The 21394-nt window shown below is 47.2% G+C and overlaps 1 protein-coding gene across 1 annotated transcript; it reads right to left on the bottom strand.

Annotated features, from left to right (window-relative positions):
- Window positions 1–1070: 1070 nt before the first annotated feature.
- Window positions 1071–21049, bottom strand: LOC117390824 (ovarian cancer G-protein coupled receptor 1). Its single transcript, XM_033988631.2, has 6 exons — window positions 20537–21049; window positions 18898–19047; window positions 16541–16674; window positions 11764–11986; window positions 4159–4339; window positions 1071–2773 (listed from the first exon to the last, which is right to left on the bottom strand). Exons 1-6 carry the CDS (start codon window positions 20621–20623, stop codon window positions 2373–2375), a joined length of 1176 nt encoding a protein of 391 aa, XP_033844522.2. The 5' UTR covers window positions 20624–21049; the 3' UTR covers window positions 1071–2372.
- Between the last annotated feature and the right edge of the window lie 345 nt (window positions 21050–21394).

Genomic DNA, 21394 nt, shown 5'->3' with positions numbered 1-21394 from the left:
GGTGAAAAATTAATACAACACTGGATGGAAATAAAGCTTATGACTTTGCAGAAGCTTATCAAAACTATGCCACAGCGAATGCGTGCCGTAATCAAAGCTAAAGGCAGGCCAATGATATATTACAGTGTATTATGACCTGTTTTTTTGGCCGGGCAGTGTAGTTAATACTGTTACCTTAATTTGAACATTGAAGTAAGTGCGAGTAAGTACTGCAAACTTATAAACTTCATGTCAGATTGGTCAAAAATCTCTGAACCCCATACACTTTTGCACTGATTACACATTCACAACTGAAAAAGCTGAAACAGGCCAAAAATACTATTCCAGTCTTCTTTGTTTTGGGCTCAAAATGTTTTAAAAATTTGATCGGATTTACAAAAGGATGTAGAGAAGGTTTCAGCGGTGGTCATCTGGACGCTATTTTTGAAATCAAGCTCCCACCCAGAAGCCAGGTATTTTTGGCTGGAGGAGCTATGGGGGGGCAAAGTTCTTTAATGGGGCAGCACACTTAACATGCTAATTTAGAGTCATGTTTCAGTCACTGTTTTAAATGCATTTTGCCTATGTAGTGATTTATAAAACCTAATATGGAATCAACTTTTTATTGTAGTCTTATTTTGAACACTCTGTGGTTGCCATTTGCACATTTTTTGTCAAAATTGGATGTGAATTCCAATTGATCACTATTTAAGTTTGTGTGTTATGATTTACAAATATAAGTGAACTGCTGAACCCTGCACTAGGTATTATTTTACAAATTATAAATTTTTTATATATTTTTATTTAACATTTAAAGCCATTTTCTGTCTTTTGTAACAGGGCAGACTCAGAACAAAACAGAAGGTCTCAAGTAACTTTAAAACTATCACAAAACCTGCCAGCTGATCCCTCTTTATGTCTGAAGTGTGTAGTCCAGGGTTTGCATCTCCATAAACATAGTTATTGTTGGAGGGGGGCTTCAACTTGGTTGTTTCCATGGAAATGTTGTTCCTTTGGCTATAATATTCCACAGTATGGCATAAAACTTAGCTATCATCATGGAGAATGTTCCCAAGTATGGTTTTAACTTTCTGTGGTATCGTGCAGGTGACTTGCCACCTCCACAAAGTTACGCAGTGTACCTTTAATTTCTTTTCTTTTTTGTCATTGGAAAGTGGCAGCTGTATTTGTGTTTTTGCGATGTGTCTGTATGTGTTCATAACATATCAAAAGTTGAAGAATATTTGAATAATTTCAGTCATTTTACAGGTCTGTGTTTGTATCCTGATGTAAACAATGGAAGAACTTGTAACACAATAACACTTTAAGCGATACAGCTCAGTGTGGAAGCTGCCATAGAGTTTGATCCACTGGAATCACTGGTCCGAACCTTGGTCAAATATACATGCTGCCATTGTGTCCTTGAGCAAGTAACCTACATTGTCCACTCCAGTCACAGTACAAGTATGGTTACAAACAGAAAGGCATCTAGCTTAAAATCCTGCCAAAATGCATTCGCACAGAAACGGAGCAGCCGGAAGTTTGAAAAAATGGTCCACTAAAGTTGTCTATTCCAACCTTGCCTTTCCCCTCGTAATACATTTGCTTTGGTTTGTTAATGTCATGTATGGCTTCCAGAATCAATGGGAATTAGGAATGTTGCCGTAGTGATTTGCAATTTAAACCAAAATATTCTATTCTTTGAATGGTAAAAAGTTGTCAAAATTGTTCCAACATCTTGAAGGTAGTTTCTAGTTCAACATTGTAAATTTTCATAAGCTTAACAATAGTGCAGTGGCAGAGTGGTTAGCATTCTCATCTCACAACAAGAGGATCCTGGGTGTAAGTTCTGGACTATGAGATGGCCTTTCTGTGGGGAGTTTGCATATTCTGCCTGTGTCTGGGTGAGTTTCCTTTGGGTCCTGACCGAAATCCAGGCTCAAGATCTGGAGATGGATCCCCAAACGCTGCACCGACATTACCTCTTGCTTCTTTACCCAAGGTTCAAAATCTTACTTAATCTTAACTTCTTAAAGGTACACTATGTAACTTTTCTGGTTGGGGTATGCCAGCTACTTGTGTCCATGGAGATGTGACTTCTTTCCATGTAATATTCAACAGTACAGCATTTAATGTTTTTGACAAGCAGTTAACCTTTATTTTTCCAAGTGGAATTCCAGTGTTGCAATGCGCACTTCACAGTAAGAGAACAGAAATAGGCACACACACACACAAAAAAAAAGGTCACATCTGTGGTGAGGTGAACCACTCATGGCAACAATGCATGTTTTTCAAGGTATTTCTGAGCAATAAAATGTCCAGTAAGGGAATAAACACATGATGGAGATAAGGAGCCCCACCAGAAAAGTTGCAGAGTGCACCTTTAACTTTATTTAAACCGAGCATGTATTTTTCCCTTCTCCATTTGTGATATATTTGTTACTCTGTGCAGTCAATGGTATTAATGTCTTTTCATCATTTTGCGTGACAAGAATGGTATGTTTTATCAAATTATCCCTTTTTAGTTCAGTCATTGCACTGGTGTGGGTGAGCAGCGTAACCGTATGACGCCCGTCGTGGTTGTCCGTGGCAACCTCGTGGGAGGTTGACGGGAGGTTGCCAGGACTGGTGTTTCCACGGCGACAGCAGCAGCAAAGGAGCCTGGATACGGGACGGAGCAGGGCCTTGTAGATCCCACGGCGAGCGCTTTCACTGACGAAACAGTACAATGCCGGATCAGCCACGCAGTTCAGACTGGTCAGGAGCAGAGAAATGTGGTAGTAGTTGAAAATACCTGGGACGCACAAGGAAAAGGATAAGTATGCCTGTCACGTTAACACATTTTGAAGTTCAATATATCGTTGAAGTAAACACAGACAAGTAACAATAATATTGAAACACAGTAACCTAAGACCAGATTTAAACCACAAAAACTATACTGAATCTACAATATTGTTAAAATCATGAGCTGCAAGAAATAAACAGCATAATGAAACACTTTAGTCATTAGTTTGAGTCTGTAATGAGTCAGAGTAGTTATTAAATCGACCTTCTTCGGCAAAGAAAATGTACACACCACAAAATACATATATTGAACAATAAGTCGATATAGTGATTATGAAAGTTCAACAAATCAACAAGTAGTTTTTGATTTGCATCATGTAACTTTATAATTCCCTTTGAGGATCAATAAAACTGCTTCTGATTCTGATTGTTTTCCAGTGGAGGGCCGCCTTCCTGTTTCTCCATTGAGCTGTTATTGTATAGTCTATTATGTTCCACAGTGTGGTATTAAACATATCTATGGTACCATTGATTTATTTCATTCCAGGTGTTTAATTGCTCAAAAATACATAGAAAGGCATTCACATTAAAAACTATTTATTACAATTTCATCTGATCCTGTGTTGCCAGAGCTTTCACCTGCAGATAAAACACACACTCAAGTCTTTCTCCTTCTCAGGATATGGGCAAGCATCACGTGAAAGCTCAGAACATCCAGAATTCACTCCCTGAGCTACAGAGGCTGCACTAGCACTGATTCATGATTGGCTGCAGGTGCTGGGTTTTAGGTAGTGACCATTCAGATCAGAGAGAAGCATTTTAGGTTTAAAACAACTGAATTTCAGCATTGAAACTGGCAACCCAAATGAGAGAGTCATGTGAGGCTGATTCTGCTGTCTGATAATTATGTTCACAACCAAAACACCAAATTATAACATAAACTTCATGTTCGGTGTTTTGTAACTAAGAATAAATCAACATTACACTTGTTACCATTAAAACCTATCCTAGATTTGAACATGATTACACAGACAGGACATATTTATGATTTTGAAAGTCCAAATCTTGCATACAGTTCCTTTTAAATTTGCATTTCTAATATAGAGGAATACCCTACAGCTGCAAAACAGAGCTCCAGCCTTTTAGTCAAGGCGCGTTGCCAGATATGACTTTGTAAGTTCGACAGTTATTTGACAGTTTAAGCATCTCTCTCACCTTTATACTCCCACAATGGCCAAAAATCTTAAAAAGAGCCGTCGTAGCTAAAATAGTGTAACAGTCCATTTAGGGTTTTTTTTTATTTGGTAATTTATTTCAAAAACATTGAAAAGCACTACAGACTAGAAATGATGACATCAGATTGTAGACAAAAATGTTGTGAATCTAAATGATTACCTATGATGAAGATGCAGTCTCTCTCCAGTAGGGTGCGCACCAGCAGAAAGACGTGGTACGGCGAGAAGCAGACGAGGAAGATGAGGATGGTGCTGCTGACGAGCTGTCGGATCCTGGACTTCTGATCAGGCAGAGTCCCGGCACTGCGGCCAACTGCCCGGAGCACACATAGGTACGAGATCTGAGACAAGGACAGACACAACGGAATACACAAAGTCACCAAATATGCACAAAGTCACCAAATGTGCAAATATATGACCTAGTCTATCAATCATGAGCAACAGAACTCAAATACATGTAAACATAAACATAAATACAAATAATTATAATAATCAACAGAACTCAAATAGATGTAAACATAAACATAAACATAAACAAAATAACTATAATGATTAACAGAACTCAAATACATGTAAACATAAACATAAACAAAAAATGCTATAATGATTAACATAACATGTAAACATAAACATAAACGTAGAGAGAGAGAGGTGAAAGAGGGGGGAGAGAGAGATGTGAAAAAGGCGAGAGAGAAAGGAGAGAGAGGTGAAAGGGGGGCAAGAGAAAGGAGAGAGAGGTGAAAGGGGGAGAGAGAAAGAGGAGAGAGGTGAAAAAGAGGAGAGGTGAGAGAAAAGGAGAGAGAGGTGAAAGAGGGGAGAGAGAGAGGAGAGAGGTGAAAGAGGGGAGAGAGAGGAGAGAGGTGAAAGAGGGGAGAGAGAGGGGAGAAAGAAGTGAAAGAGGGGAGAGAGATGTGAAAGAGGGGAGAGAGCAGAGAGAGGTGAAAGAGAGGAGAGAGAGAGAGAAGAGAGACGTGAAAGAGGGGAGAGAGAGGAAAGGGGGGAGAGGGGAGAGAGAAAGGTGAAAGTGAGGGGGGGAGAGAGGTGAAAAAGGAGAGAGAGGTGAAAGTGGGGAGAGAGAGGTGAAAGAGGGGAGAGAGAGAGTGAGAGGGTAGAGAGGGGTGAAAAGGTGAAAGAGGGGAGAGAGGGGGAGAGAGAGGTGAAAGAGGGTAGAGAAGGAGAGAGGTGAAAGGGGAGAGAGAGAGAGAGAGAGAGAGAGAGAGGGAGGGACGGGGAGGGAGAGAGACAGGGAGGGAGAGGAGGGAAGAGAGTGAGGAGGATAGAGGCAAGTGAAGGGACTTAGAGAAGAGGAGAAAAAAAAGAGAGGGCCAAAAGAGGTGGAGACCCAGTCTAGGTGGAGTTTGCATGTTCTTCCAGTGTCTGTGTGGAGTTTGCATGTTCTCCCTGTGCCTGTGTGGAGTTTGCATGTTTTGTCTATGTCTGTGTTGAATTTGCATCTTCTCCCTGTGTCTGGGTGGAGTTGGCATGTTCTTCCTATGTCTGGGTGAGTTTCCTCCAGTTTACCCCATAAACCCAAAACATGCACAATAGGTCAGTTCCTCAAGCCAAGGTTGTCCTGACCAAGACTAGCTCAAGCACTGGAGATGGATGATTTTTTTTCTGGACAAGCAGTAAGAGAAAACATTTGCAAGCTGTCTAAAAAGTGAAATGAAAACAATGAGCAGTGACTTTTTCATTATTGCATTATTTGGATCATTATTTGGATCATAAAAAGGCAAAGAAGTTTGAATTGTGAAGAAGTTATCTGGAATAAAACATCCCTTCAGCGTGAAATATAAACCAGTCCCTTACCAGAGACACAGATTTCTATTGTAAAGTGAACTGGAGCCAGAGTCAATGGAGGCAGAAGAGGGCCCATAATTACTTTGGCTAGCGCATTAGCCATCATCGGAACTGAAGAAACTAGTTGGATGAGTGGCGAAATTCATATTCACTCAAACACATTTTAACCAACTGATATACTTAAGCATTCTTTTGCTATGAAACTAACCTGAACAACTGAAGGATCACACAGAAATCACTTTACTTGCACTGAAAGCCCCTCTGTGAAACAAACCAAAACTTAAGTAGCTTCCCTTATAGCTGAACAAATGTCATGATGTCAGTTTCCCTGTCCTCCCGTGCTCTCTCCCCCTCCCCTACCTGTGTGTCTGGAGCTGGGTGGAGTGCCTGACTCCTCCCGTGCACACCTGGGGTGCATCAGCCTAATCACCACCACCTGCTGCTGAGTACAAGAAGGCTTGGCAGTCTACACTCGGTGCCAGACCGTCCGCGTGTAAAACGTGAATGTTTCTTGCTAAGCTTTGTTATATGGTACTTTCCGGCAAATGCTCATTTGGATTTATGCACCCTCCAGATTCCTGCCTCTACTCGCCCAGCTCCTGCCGCCACGTTCCAGTCCCGGTATCGCTTCCAGCTCGTCTCGTCTCCTGCTCGTCTCGTCTCCTGCTCGTCTCGTCTCCTGCTCGTCTCGTCTCCTGCTCGTCTCGTCTCCTGTCCGGTCCTGGTCTCTGGTTTGTCACCCGCTCCCCGCTCTGGTCTTCGTCTGATCCGCCTGCCCTGGTACCGCACCTGCTTCTATCCCCGTCCTGGTCCTGTCCTGCCCGCCTCTACCTGCACCGCACCCGCCTGACCCGTCTCCCGCTCCCCGGTTCCTGTACCTGCTCTTGTGACCTGTTTAAAGACTGCACTTTCACCGCTGTAAATAAACACTGTTAAAACTGCTCTGGTCTGCATCCTTTGGTCCTATCCGCACCGTTACGACAGAACGGTCTGGCCACTATGGACCAAGCAGGCTCAGATCCGGACCAGACGCGCCGCCTCACGCACTCTCACCCCGAGGCGGTGCTGGGTCAGCATGAACAATCCATTCGAACTCTATTGGAGCTAAATCAGACATTGTCCCAGCAGGTGGCACAGCTTAACCACCAGGTGGCCGCGCTCCTCGTCACCCCGCCTGCTGCAGCCGGAGCGCCGCCACGCCTCCCGGAGCCGAGAGGCACGGATCCGGAGCCGTATGCTGGACAACCTCACCTCTGTCGCGGATTCCTGTTCCAGTGCGAGTTCATGTTCCAGCAATGCCCTTCTCGTTTCAGCTCGGGGGCCACCAAGATCCGATATATATGTGGATTACTCCGGGGCAGAGCTCTCCAGTGGGCAGAGGCGCGCCTAATGAAGACGTCTGTGGATAGCCTGGATTTTAATGAATTTGTGTCCACGTTTAAGCTGGTGTTTGACCACCCGCACTACCAGGACAATGCTGCCTCCCGGTTATTGACTCTCAGCCAGGGCTCCAGGACGGTAGCGGATTATTCCATTGAATTCTGGACACATGCGGCGGAGCTGGACTGGACGGACAGCGCGCTGCGGGCTGTGTTTGTGCGGGGCCTGAACGAGACTTTGAAAGATGAATTGGTTTCCCGGGACGAACCCCCCGACCTGCGGACCCTCATCTCCCTCACTCACCGTATAGACAACCGCCTACGGGCTCGTCGCCGAGAGAGACGCCGGTCACCGGTCCCGCCGGAGCCACGCGCTGCCCCGCCCCCGCCGGATGAGCCCATGCAACTCGACAGGACCCTTGTGTCGGCCGAGGAGCGTCAACGGAGGCGTCGTCTGGCCGGGGCTTGCCTCTACTGCGGTGAGCGCGGACATTATGTGGTCACTTGCCCAGTTCGGCCAAAAGGGGGGGCCCACCAGTAGCACTGGGAGTACTGGTGGGCGAGCAACACATCCTGGACTCTTCTAATAGACTGCGGCTCAGCGCCACCCTGTGCGTTCGCACAGAGACCTTATGCGTTTCCGCCCTTATCGACTCCGGGGCTGAGAGGGACTTTATTGATGCCCAAGTCGCGGAGCAGCTCGGGGTCTACCTGGAGCCCCTCGAACGCCCCTTAAATGCCCAGGGGCTCAATGGACGTTTTCTGGGGCACATCACTCACATCACAGAACCTGTCACCGTGATTCTGTCCGGCAACCACCAAGAGAACCGTCAGTTTCATGTCCTGTCCTCCTCCGCTTCTCCTCTGGTCCTTGGTTACCCCTGGCTACGCGCCCACAACCCTGTTTTCGATTGGGCCAGGGGCGGAGTTTCGGGCTGGAGTCCCGATTGCCACGCCAAGTGCCTTCGGTCCGCCCTCCCTCCGGCCGGGAGGTCCGTTCCTGTCGCTGATCCGTCCCCAGACACCCCCAATCTGTCCTCGGTGCCTGCTGAATATCACGACCTGGGGGAGGTTTTTAGCAAGAGCAAGGCCCTCTCTTTACCGCCCCACCGTCCATATGACTGCGCCATTGACCTCCTGCCGGGTGCCCCACTACCATCTAGCAGGCTATATAACCTGTCTAAACCTGAACGCGAGTCAATGGAGGACTATATCCGTGGGTCCCTGGCTGCCGGAATCATCCGCCCGTCCACTTCACCCGTGGGAGCGGGGTTCTTCTTTGTGGCTAAGAAGGACAAATCCCTGCGGCCTTGCATTGATTACCGGGGTCTGAACAATATAACTGTAAAGAATAAATACCCGCTCCCCTTACTGGACTCGGCATTTACGCCCCTCCACGGTGCGACCATCTTCTCAAAGTTGGATTTGCGGAATGCGTACCACCTGGTGCGCATCAGGGAGGGAGACGAATGGAAGACGGCCTTCAAGACACCCCTGGGACATTTCGAATACTTGGTTATGCCCTTCGGTCTCACCAACGCCCCTGCCGTATTCCAAGCCCTCATCAACGATGTGCTCCGTGATTTCCTTAACCGATTCGTCTTTGTTTACTTGGATGACATCTTGATTTTCTCGCGGTCCCCCCAGGAGCATCATCAGCACGTTCGCCAGGTTCTCCAGCGCCTCCTCGAGAATAAACTGTTCGTGAAAGCTGAGAAATGCGAGTTTCACGCAGAGGAGGTCAGCTTTTTGGGCTTCATTGTGGGGCGGGGCCAAGTAAGAGCTGACCCTGAAAAGATCCAGGCTGTCACTGAGTGGCCCGTTCCTACCAGCCGGAGACAGCTCCAGAGATTTATCGGCTTTGCCAATTTTTATAGACGTTTCATCCGGGATTTTAGTAGGGTTATCTCGCCCTTAACTAAACTCACCTCTCCTGCTTTGCCGTTTGCCTGGTCTCCTGAGGCGCAGACAGCCTTCGAGAAGCTTAAGAGACTATTTACCTCCGCTCCCATCCTGCACCAGCCCGACCCTTCACGGCAATTCATCGTGGAGGTCGACGCCTCCGACTCGGGAGTGGGGGCCGTGCTTTCGCAGAGGTTCGACCCCCACAACCGCCTCTGTCCCTGCGCCTTCTTTTCCCGGCGATTGTCCTCGGCCGAGGTCAATTATGATGTGGGGGATCGGGAGCTCCTTGCCGTAAAGCTGGCCTTGGAGGAGTGGCGCCACTGGCTCGAAGGGGCGGAGCAACCATTCATCGTCTGGACCGACCATAAAAACTTGGAGTACATCCAGTCCGCCAGGCGCCTCAATCCCCGTCAAGCTCGTTGGTCCCTCTTCTTCAGCCGCTTCAACTTTCTCCTCACCTACCGCCCCGGATCTCGGAACGTCAAACCAGATGCCCTCTCCCGCCAGTTCGCCCTGGAGGATAGCCCGGTCACCGCAGAAACAATTATCCCCTCCTCGTGTGTGGTGGCCGCGGTCCATTGGGATATCGAGGACACCGTCCGAGAGGCCCAGACCAACGACCCCGACCCAGGTAACGGCCCTCCAGATAAACTGTTTGTTCCCGATTCTGTCCGGTCTCAGGTGCTCCAGTGGGTCCATGCCTCCCGTTTCGCCTGCCATCCTGGTGCCGGTCGCTCTCTCTCCCTCCTCAGGAGACGCTTCTGGTGGCCCACGATGGACACAGACACCCGGGCTTATGTCGCCGCCTGCCAGGTATGTGCTCGGGCCAAGGCCTCCCACTCACCCCCTTCTGGTCTCTTGCATCCTCTCCCAGTTCCTCGTCGCCCTTGGTCCCACATCGCCTTGGACTTCGTGACGGGCCTTCCCCCTTCCCAGGGGAACACGGTGGTTCTCACCATTGTGGACCGCTTCTCCAAGGCCGCCCATTTCGTTGCCCTGCCTAAGCTCCCCACAGCCAAAGAAACTGCCGACCAGCTGACCAGTCATGTCTTCCGACTCCACGGCATCCCGGTGGACATCGTGTCCGACAGAGGGACCCAATTCACCTCTCAGGTATGGCGGTCTTTCTGCGACAGTTTGGGGGCCACGGTTAGCCTCACGTCCGGGTTCCATCCACAATCTAATGGGCAGACGGAGCGGGCCAACCAAGACCTGGAGTCGGCCCTACGGTGCACAGCCTCCGCCAACCCCGCGACCTGGAGTACTCACCTGCCCTGGATAGAGTACGCTCACAACTCCCTCGTGAGTTCCGCCACTGGTATGTCCCCCTTCGAGGCATCGCTGGGATATCAACCCCCTCTCTTTCCCACGGAGGAGAGGGACCTCGCCGTCCCGTCTGTTCAGCGCCATCTCCAGCGCTGTCGCCGGATCTGGAAGAAGGCCAGGGCGGCCCTTCTTCGGGCTGGAGCGCGCACTAAGGCGACGGCCGATCGCCACCGTGTCCCGGCGCCCGTATACCAACCTGGCCAGATGGTTTGGCTCTCCGCCAAGACGGTCCCGCTGAAGACGGACTCCCGTAAGCTGTCCCCCCGATTCCTGGGACCGTTTAAGATCATGAGGATCATAAATCCATCGGCGGTGCGCCTCCAGTTACCCCCGTCTCTCCGGATTCATCCGACCTTTCACGTCTCCCAGGTTAAACCAGTCCGGACCAGCGACCTGTGCCCTCCGGCCGATCCCCCACCGCCCGCCCGAGTCATTGACGGCCACCCGGCGTTCACCGTCCGCCGCCTGATTGACGTTCGTCGCCGTGGTAGGGGCCTCCAGTACCTCGTCGATTGGGAGGGTTACGGTCCGGAGGAGCGATCCTGGGTGCCCAGGGCACGCATTCTGGACCCCGACATGGTGAGAGACTTCCACCGCGCTCATCCTGACAAGCCTGGGGGTCCACCAGGAGGTGGACCTTAGGGGGGGGGTACTGTCATGATGTCAGTTTCCCTGTCCTCCCGTGCTCTCTCCCCCTCCCCTACCTGTGTGTCTGGAGCTGGGTGGAGTGCCTGACTCCTCCCGTGCACACCTGGGGTGCATCAGCCTAATCACCACCACCTGCTGCTGAGTACAAGAAGGCTTGGCAGTCTACACTCGGTGCCAGACCGTCCGCGTGTAAAACGTGAATGTTTCTTGCTAAGCTTTGTTATATGGTACTTTCCGGCAAATGCTCATTTGGATTTATGCACCCTCCAGATTCCTGCCTCTACTCGCCCAGCTCCTGCCGCCACGTTCCAGTCCCGGTATCGCTTCCAGCTCGTCTCGTCTCCTGCTCGTCTCGTCTCCTGCTCGTCTCGTCTCCTGCTCGTCTCGTCTCCTGCTCGTCTCGTCTCCTGTCCGGTCCTGGTCTCTGGTTTGTCACCCGCTCCCCGCTCTGGTCTTCGTCTGATCCGCCTGCCCTGGTACCGCACCTGCTTCTATCCCCGTCCTGGTCCTGTCCTGCCCGCCTCTACCTGCACCGCACCCGCCTGACCCGTCTCCCGCTCCCCGGTTCCTGTACCTGCTCTTGTGACCTGTTTAAAGACTGCACTTTCACCGCTGTAAATAAACACTGTTAAAACTGCTCTGGTCTGCATCCTTTGGTCCTATCCGCACCGTTACGACAACAAAAGTCTTATATAACACCTTCTCACCAGCAGGATGGCTAATGGCAGGCTGAAGCCGACCACAAAACGGTAGTAGTTGATTGGATATTCCCAGGGTTGCATGGGGTAGTGCTCGAAACACACAGACTGGTTGGTTCGGTCTCGGCTCAATTCTTTATGTTTGAAGAAAACGGCTCCCACAGCTATTTCCTTCAACCAGATGATGCCGCTGACGAGCCAGGCCGTGTGCATAGACCGTAGGGAAGTGAATCTGAAGAAAAATATTATATAAATGAGTTGTCAATAACTTTGATAGTTAAAGTGTTTCATTACATAAAAGGCCTGTAGCTCATTTCAACCCAGTCAGGGACATGTTTTTGTTTGAACGTTTAGCCCCACCCCCTTAGTCCTTTCTCTGCCTACTATTTGCAATTGTCACTTTTGAAAACATGACAGAGAATCGAATCTGGGATAGAGTCCAGCAGTTGGTTTCCCATGACTCTAAAAAACCCTGTGTTAATCTGAGTGTGCCTTTACAAATTAACGTCAGGTACAAGCCCTTTCAAAATTCCTGCATATTTTAAACTTTAAAAACACACTCAAATAGGTATTGAATTTCTTAAAATATAAAATATATAAGTCATAAACTGTGTAAAGAAGTGGACTAAGTGAGTGTGTGTTTGGCTCCAGTCAAATGAAGCTCATCGAGGCTAGCAGTTATAGGGGCTAATTTGGAGCCCAGTTCCATATTAGTAATTACAACTAAGTATTATAGCAACCAAAGAGCCAATCTGGAAACGCAAACCTGGTGCTAATGCTATTGGGAGCGAGATCAAGGAAAGAAGACGCCTGATTTGCCTGTTATTAATGTTCATATCTATGGACACAATAGAAAATAAAAACCCCAGGATCATGTAGAGCGGGTTAATGCAAACATTTTAAGACCAACATAATGAGGCTCACTGCAGCAGTTACAGAGAGAGAGATGACAATTTTTATATGTAAAGTGAACTGGAGCCGGAGTCGATGGAGCTGCTTTAGCTATGTCAATTTATTTCCTGTGTATGGTACAAACACCCATTGTTGCTAGCATAGTGCAATGGACCAGAGTAAAGTAGAAGTAGCTATTAGCCATTAGCAAGATAAGGCAAAACAGGCTAAATATTTAAAAATACAATATATATATATATATATATATATATATATATATATATATATATATATATATATATACATCCATCCATCCATCCATTTTCTTCTGCTTATCCGGGGCCGGGTCGCGGGGGCAGCAGTCTAAGCAGGGACTCCCAGACTTCCCTCACCCCAGACATGTCCTCCAGCTCCTCCGGTGGGATCCCAAGGCCTTCCCACGCCAGCTGAGAGACATAGTCCCTCCAGCGTGTCCTGGGTCTTCCCCGGGGCCTCCTCCCGGTGGGACATGCCCAGAACACCTCCCTAGGGAGGCGTCCAGGAGGCATCCTGAGCAGATGCCCGAGCCACATCAACTGGTTCCTCTCAACGTGTAGGAGCAGCGGCTCTACTCCGAGCTCCTCCCGTGTGACTGAGCTCCTCACCCTATCCCAAAGGGTGCGCCCAGCCACTCTGCGGAGGAAACCCATTTCGGCCGCTTGTATCCGCGATCTTGTCCTTTCGGTCATTACCCAGAGCTCATGACCATAGGTGAGGGTCCCTCACTCGTGCACAAGACCCCGAGATACTTGAACTCCTCCACTTGGGGCAGAGACTCACCACCTACCCGGAGAGGGCAAACCACCTTTTTCCGGTTGAGAACCATGGCCTCGGATTTGGAGGAACTGATTCTCATCCCAGCCGCTTCACACTCGGCTGCAAACCGCCCCAGTGCCTGCTGCAGGTCCTGGCTCGATGAAGCCATCAGGGCAACATCATCTGCAAACAGCAGAGATGAAATCCTGTGGTTCCCAAACCAGGCCCCCTCCGGCCCCTGGCTGCGCCTAGAAATTCTGTCCATAAATATAATGAACAGAACCGGTGACAAAGGGCAGCCCTGGCGGAGTCCAACATGCACCGGGAACAGGTCTGACTTACTGCCGGCAATGCGAACACAGCTCCTGCTCCGGTCATACAGGGACCGGACAGCCCTTGGCAAAGAGCCCCGGGCCCCATACTCCCGGAGCACCCCCCAAAGGACACCACGAGGGACACGGTCGAATGCCTTCTCCAGATCCACAAAACACTGGTTGGGCATACTCCCATGAACCCTCAAGGACCCGATGGAGAGTATAGAGCTGGTCCAGTGTTCCACGACCAGGACGAAAACCACACTGCTCCTCCTGAATCTGTCATGATCCGCACTGTCCGCTCCTGGTTTTCCTCCCTGTGTGCTCTTCCCCCTCCCTCACCTGCCTGTACCTGGAGCTGGGCAGAGCTCTCGGCTCCTCCCGCACGCACCTGCTCTCCATCTGGCTAATCACCACACCTGCCATGGATAAAGGGAGATGGGAGAAAACACTCGGTGCGAGATCGTCTGTTTGTACTCACCCTGTCTGTGCTGCGTTTCTGTGTTCCTGTCGTGCTCTGGCCCTGGATGTTAGAGGTAAGATCTTAAGCCCAAGCCCGAGTCAGAGCCCGACCCGAACCAAATTTCGGGCCGGGTCGGGCCTAAAATGTCAATCATTACGTTCGGGTCGGGTCGGGCCGGGCTTCTCTCTAGCTGACTTTTTAAAAATAAAAATATGTTTATAAAAATGTATACTAAAACGATGTGTGGATACTAAACTTAGGAATACTTGTTATAAAAAAAATAATTTGGATAAAACAGAGAAGGCGCTGTAATGTAATTGCTATTTGAAAAGGCAAACACGCACCGGCAAGAGTGAGGTGTGGAAATGCTTCAAATTGATTGTTGAAAATGCTACAGAAACTTGCGTTGGCTTCGCTGAATGTAGTCAATGTGGCGCTTTGCTTTCATACGAGAGCAAAATGACTGGCACCTCGACGCTGAGCAGGCATTTAAACAGCTGTACTGCCAAGAGTGATGATCGTCAAACATCTATATTATCATTTGTCCCAAAGACCGCATCTCTTCGCGCTAAGCAAGCCATCACAGACAAGTGCGTGGACTTTTGCTGTCAGGACCTTAGACCATTTTCAGTAGTTAGTGGCGAAGGTTTTTTATTAGTAGGCTTATTTTTACGCATGTTTAACTTTGTTTGGTTCTTTATTTTTTTTAATTTATCCTCACAAATAAAATATGAAATTTGGGGTTTGCTTCGGGCTTGGGCAAATCAAGTTAATTGGTCGGGCTCGGGCTGGGTCGGGCTTTAATACCCGCGGGCCTGGGTCGGGTCGGGCTGGATTTTTTAGGCCCAATCTTACCTCTACTGGATGTCTCCTGCCCGCTCTGCCCTACACCCGTCTGGTCTGCCTGTTCCGGTGTTCCTGTCGTGCCTGTTGTCCCTTCATGTCCTCGGTCCCTGTGTTTCCTGTGTTCCTGCTCACCTGCTCACCTCCGGATCACCCACTGTTCGTACTTTGTCCCATTCCTGCACCTTTTTGTCAATAAACACCGTAAATCTGCCCCAAGTCTGCATCCCTTGGTTCGCTACACTCACCCGTTATGACAGAATCCGAGGTTCGACTATCAGTCGGATTCTCCTCTCCAGTACCCTGGAATAGACCTTACCGGGAAGGCTGAGGAGTGTGATTCCCCTGTAATTGGAACACACCCTCCGGTCCCCCTTCTTATACAGAGGGACCACCACCCCGGTCTGCCATTCCAGTGGTACTGTCCCCGACCGCCACGCGATGTTGCAGAGACGTGTCAGCCAAGACAGTCCCACAACATCCAGAGACTTGAGGTACTCGGGACGGATCTCGTCCACCCCCGGAGTCTGGGTAATAGTTCTATTGTCTTGAGTTCCTTAGGGCATGACTGACAGGTGGATTAACCAATCAGAGGAATATGTGTCCATTTATGTCAAAGCAAATGTGACATCTTTTGAGTAAAAACGAAAGGATGATATATCTGAACTACTGGACTATGGCACAAAGAGTTTGGTTTGAAAAGAGATGAGAAATTGGCCAACTTCATTTCAAAATAAAATACTACTGAATGGTGAAAAGTCCTGAGAATGTTGTCAGGGAGCTGAATAATAAGGAATATGTATCTTTTGAGGTTATATGCAGACATTTTGAGAGTTTATATACTGCTGTGACTGGACTGGATCGCTATAAAACTTGACAGAGAAATTAATTGCTGTGAGTCCAGCTGTGTACTACCCAGAGCGGTGTCTTTTCTTATTCACGCATAAATAAAGCCATTCCACTTGTCAAATCTGAGAAGCTAAACAAGGCCAGGCCTGGTTAGTACTTGGATGGGAGACCGCTGGTAGTACAAGGTGCCACAGTAGGGGAGCAGTGGTTGTAGTACAAGCTGTTGTTGTGTTTTTAGGCAAGAAACTTGCTTGCTTGCCTTGCTGCCAGTTTTGAAAGTACACTGGGATATGAAAATGTTTGAGAAAAAATGCAGGATAACTGCTGGAAATTCACCCATGTCTGTATTTTGGCATGTTATCAGTGTGTGTATAATGTAACATAATGCATGTAATTGTTAACAAGTGCTATCTAGAGCAAATAAAAATTAAATCATCTGTAATGACACTGGCTAACTCACCCCAGTTGTATTCTCACATAACACCACTATGCTATGGTACTTGCTGTCTGATAGTGTGTCAGCTTTGGCCTGACAGAAGAAGACCAGAGAGCACAGATAAGGAAAGGGGTAACATGTTTCAAATAAAAATGGTAGCTTTAATGTGAGCTAGTATCTGATCTCCAGTCTGACCTGAGCGGGTGGACCACAGCCAGATAACGGTCGAGGCTGATGCAGCAGAGGAAGCCGATGCTGATGTAAATGTTTTCATAGAGGAGGAACCCACAGAGCTGACACAGCCACTCACGGTGCCTCCAGTCATCGTCCTGGAGACAGAGAAACCAGGTATTAGCACATGTGAGGCGGGTGCAGCAGATACAGAAGAGATCACTGTATAGGCTGCTGTAGTATTTAACCTATGGTCTTTTTACTATATATGTAAGCATGTGCTATTGTCTACACCAGGGGTCGGCAACTTCGCTTGGCTTCGGGCCAATTTTTTTCAGCGCCCACAGGTGGCGGGCCAGATGGTAATGGTATTGGCTTACATATATTTATAAATACATAAATATGAATTACATGCATTTTAACTCACCTAAAACAGCCAATTAAAAAATCCTCGGGCAAAAGCTTTTGCCCCTTTTATTATGGTTTTGGTAAGAATTATGCCTTTGTTGAACATGGTAATATGGATACTAAAGGCGCACAGTATCGGGTAGAGCTATGAAAAACTTTTCACTTTAAGTTTTTACCTCATTTATTCAGGTCTTTGTCTCATGATATTAATTGAAACTAATACTTTTGTGGTTAAAATGTGCGGATTTAAACAAGGATAAAATCTTTCTAAGACGGTTACTTGAACCAGGAAGCTGCATAATTATTGCTTATCGTCAAATCTCTCCATCAAAATTCTTTTCTCACGCTGTCTTCTTGTGACCATCGCTGCGATTTAGCTCTGCCTCGAAGGTTAAACTACGACAGGCTTTTAGTCGTGCGTAATACCGCACTAACGGCTTCCTTACTCCGCATTTGGTGCCGTAATGACCTGCACCTTTACGCACGACTGTGGGAGAGCTGTAGGACTTGGATGATGCCAAGTGCAGCAAGGATCGTGATAAAATCACAACGTAAATGAAAAATGTTTAAAATTGACATGGCTAAGTGGATTTATGTTGTGTCAAACATGAGCAAAGGTCGGGAGCAATAAAACCTGACATGCGGACAAAAAGCAAGTCCCCACCCCGGTTAAAAGAAATCTTCAAACTGAGTATTTTGACAGTTTTATGATTAAGTGATTTATTTTAATAAAATAGGGAATTTTGAATAACTAACCACAGAAGTGGAAGAAGGCTATAGCGTAACGGGTGCACATTCCTTGAGCTGCACGCTTGCCTCACCAGATGTTCAAAAACAGTTAGCCACGATTTTGACTGGTGAAGGTGTATGTACACACCAGTTCATTGTTTGCTTTTAATGTTGTGTTACATGCACATCATGGGCAGTGGAATGCCCATAGCAGTGCCCACATAACTTGGTATTTGTCGTAACGGTGGGTGTAGCGGACCAAAGGATGCAGACTCGGGGAATATTTACGGTATTTATTAAAGAAATGACAAATAGTACAGTTCGAGGGTAGATCCGGCAGTGAGCAGGAGGTGAGGCACGGGCCAGGATCCAGGAGCAGAACGTGGAGCGCAGCGGAGATGACGATGCGGGCAGCACCAGGGCAGGATGCAGAGTGCTAACCAGGGTCCGGGGTCGCGGAATGCAGAGATAAAACAGACAGTACCAGGGCTGGGAAGCAGGGTGGAAGCAGGGTCGGAGCTGAGCCGGGAGCGCTGGAGCTGAGACGGTCCAGCAAGCTGGACCGTCCGGCATATACGATCCGGCACCGAACGGGATGAGGCTGAAACGAAGATGAACCGGCACTGAACAGGGTGTAGAAACGCAGATGATCTCGCCCTGAGTGTCTGGTCCTGGCTCCTCTTATACACAGCAGGTGGTGGTGATCGCGCTGATGAGCTGCAGGTGCACGCAGGAGGAGCCAGGAGCTCAGCCCAGCTCGGCAGGTGAGGGAGGGAAGGAGCAGGACAGGAGGAAAAACGTGGAGCAGACGGAGCGGATCATGACAGTATTAAAGAATCAATGCCGGAAGAAAGTCCAAAATCCTCTGGCGGGCCAAAAAAAATTGGCAAAGGGCCAACATTTTCCCGCGGGCCGGACGTTGCCGACCACTGGCCTACACATTTTGGAATTACTCACTGATGAAAATTACTTCTCTAATTTATAAAAAGTTGCCTTTACATCTGGTAAAAAATTAAAATTTGTCAACTTAATGTAAATTTGATGATTTCATAATTTCAGATGGAGGGCAGAGGCCTATAACTAAACTCATTATATTTAGTAGAAGAAAAATTAAAATCTGTCAAGTGGCTGGCGTGTCGAGTGAAGAAGTGAAGACGTTTCACTGCTCCAAGCCGCTTCATCATTTCTTTTGTCTTTTTGTTTTTGTTAATTTCTTGCTTCTTTCAAAAAGCGATGGTTGGTACCTGAAAGATGTACTGGAGCCACAGGGGCAGAGAGGCGAGGTAGAGCAGGTCTGACATGGTGAGGTTCAGGAGGTACACGCCCAGTTCGTTCTTCTGCTTCAGCTGCAGCACCGCGTGATACAGGGAATACAGGTTTGAAGGAACACCAATCTGTGAACACAGAACACTTTAATTAAGTGTTCTGTAAATTATGTTTTAATTTAAAACATATACACAAATACACAAATATAAAAAAATATTAGTAATCGCATATTTGTAGATGTGTTGTTAGCCAAATTGAATTGTAAAGTATGTATTACCACCACAGACTGTATAAAGAAGTGGACTAAGTGAGTGCGACGTCGCCCACAGTGTTCTGCTTCAAATAAAGCTCATCATATTAGGAATTACGACAACTGGCAACCGAGCGAGGCTTTTCCTTCCTGCCCACATCACAACGCTGTCAATCAAACTTGTTGCTAACACTAGCAGGAGTGACCTCGGGGACAGAAGGTGCCTGAGTTGTCTGTTATTAATGTTCATATCTTGATTTACAGACACAATAGTGAAATAAAAACCCCAGGATCATGTAGAGCGGATCAATACGAACATTTAAGACCAAAATAATGCGTCTGACAGCAGCAGTTACAGAGAGAGAGAGAAGTGGAGTCGATGGAGCTGGAAACACACACAGGTTAGCTATGTCCATTTATATATACAGGCTCTGATTACCACCTAAATCTGCTGCTTATGAGAACAGATCTAGACACAGGTTTCTTATAATGGAACATTGTCTTGGGACAGTGACCTGTATTTAGAGCACTGCTGTGGGTTTATTAAGAATCATAAGATGACGTTTGTTTCCTGTGGTTTGGTGAGCTACTTTAAGAGTTAGTTTCCATAGCAGAGATGGAAAAAACAAACAACAACAAAAAAAACAAGAAATGATCTCAAAATAAGAGAAACATCAAGTCTACAGTTTGATTTAAGCATTAGATTTTTATTGTATGTGATTCAATTCATTTTCAATTCATTTTATTTTTGTAACGCCCAAAATCACAACAACAGTTGTGAGGCAGTGGAAAATATACATCTCCACTTTCACTGAGCAATACTTCTGTTTTAGACGACTGTTCCATCATTACCTTACTCATAGTTGTATTTTAATTGACTCATGAATGTTTATGCTTGAGTGCTGAAAATGTCCGTTTTGACCTACCCCCTATCTCCCCCAACATCCCTACACTAACTTTAGTTTATTTAAAAATGTAACCATGATATTTATATGATTCAAAAATGTACCATCAGCAATAAAGTACTGCTGTGAAGTCCTCAGTTCTGCAGGTTTTAAAAATAAGTCACATCACATCACAAGGTGGAACAGAGCATTTTGAGCTTTAGAGATGTAGACGGTCTAATACTAAAGGGTTACTCAAACATGTGTGAATGAAACAAAATGGAAATCCCAGTATGTTTTTGAGGAGTTAAGAGCATTATAACATGGATTAAAGCTCACAAGAATTTTGTGTAATATAGGACCTTTAACTATATTATTAAAAAACAAAATACAAGAATATGTGCCCTTTAATGCTTTAGTTACAATACACTCAGAGATGTACCTGATGTGGATAAGTGCTTTATATAAACAGTACAGTCTCACCAAAAGGACCAGGATGTAGACACAGGAGAACAGATACTGGTGGATCTCATGGCTGATGGTGCAGTTGATCACATCCTCATCGCTCATGCTGGCTCTCCCCTCTCTCCCCTCTCTTTCCCCTCCCCCCTCCCCTTTCTCTCCTTCTCTATGTCTTTCGCATCTACCCTCTCACACCCCAATCTCTTTCTCTCACACAATCACACACAAGTATTCACTCTCTCTCCTCTCAGTCTCTCTCTCTCTCTCTCTTCCTCTGTCTTAGCCTCTCTCTCCTTCTTTTAGCCCTCTTTCTTTTTCCCTCCTCGTCTCTCTATCCCTTTGCTCACCCCTCTTAGTCACTCACGTACACACCACTCTCTCTCCCCTCACTGGCCTCCCTCTGTCTCCCCCCGTCCTCCCCTCTTTCACCCCTCTCTCTCCTCTCTTTGTCCCTCTGTTACTCCCCAGATGTCACTCCAAAACACCAGACATGTTCAGTCATTTTGACACATGAGTTGTTTTTGTTCCTCATCAGCACCTGTTAACCACAAACAAAACAAAATATTAGACAAATGAATGGATCATTTTAACAACTTTCTACACTGTAAAAGGGGCACTTCTAAATAAGTTAAAGCAGCACTGTATAACTTTTCTGTCACCTGATTATCTTCAAGATGATGTCCTTTGCATGGATCTGCATTTATTCATGAATGGGCTCACTTCTCCACAGATCTGACCTGTAACAGAAGAAAAATGAAAATATAAAGATAATTTCTCACAACACGTTGATTTAATCTCTTGACAAACAACAGCCATGTTCTAAGAGATGGTTAATTCAATGCTGACATGCTTGGCAAAACAAAGCTAGCATACCGTACA

The sequence above is a fragment of the Periophthalmus magnuspinnatus genome, chromosome 22 (assembly GCF_009829125.3).
Source record: "Periophthalmus magnuspinnatus isolate fPerMag1 chromosome 22, fPerMag1.2.pri, whole genome shotgun sequence".
NCBI lineage: Eukaryota > Metazoa > Chordata > Actinopteri > Gobiiformes > Gobiidae > Periophthalmus > Periophthalmus magnuspinnatus.
Note: the sequence above shows the minus strand (reverse complement) of the source record. Positions and strands in the feature narration are given on the sequence as shown.

Coding starts and splice junctions, on each gene's coding strand:
- LOC117390824 (XM_033988631.2), bottom strand. CDS start 20,623: ATGAGCGATGAGGATGTGATCAACTGCACCATCAGCCATGAGATCCAC. Junction 19,048..20,536: donor TCTACATCCTGGTCCTTTTG/GTGAGACTGTAC, acceptor CTGTGTTCACAG/ATTGGTGTTCCTTCAAACCT. Junction 2,774..4,158: donor AGACTGCATCTTCATCATAG/GTAATCATTTAG, acceptor TGTGCGTCCCAG/GTATTTTCAACTACTACCAC.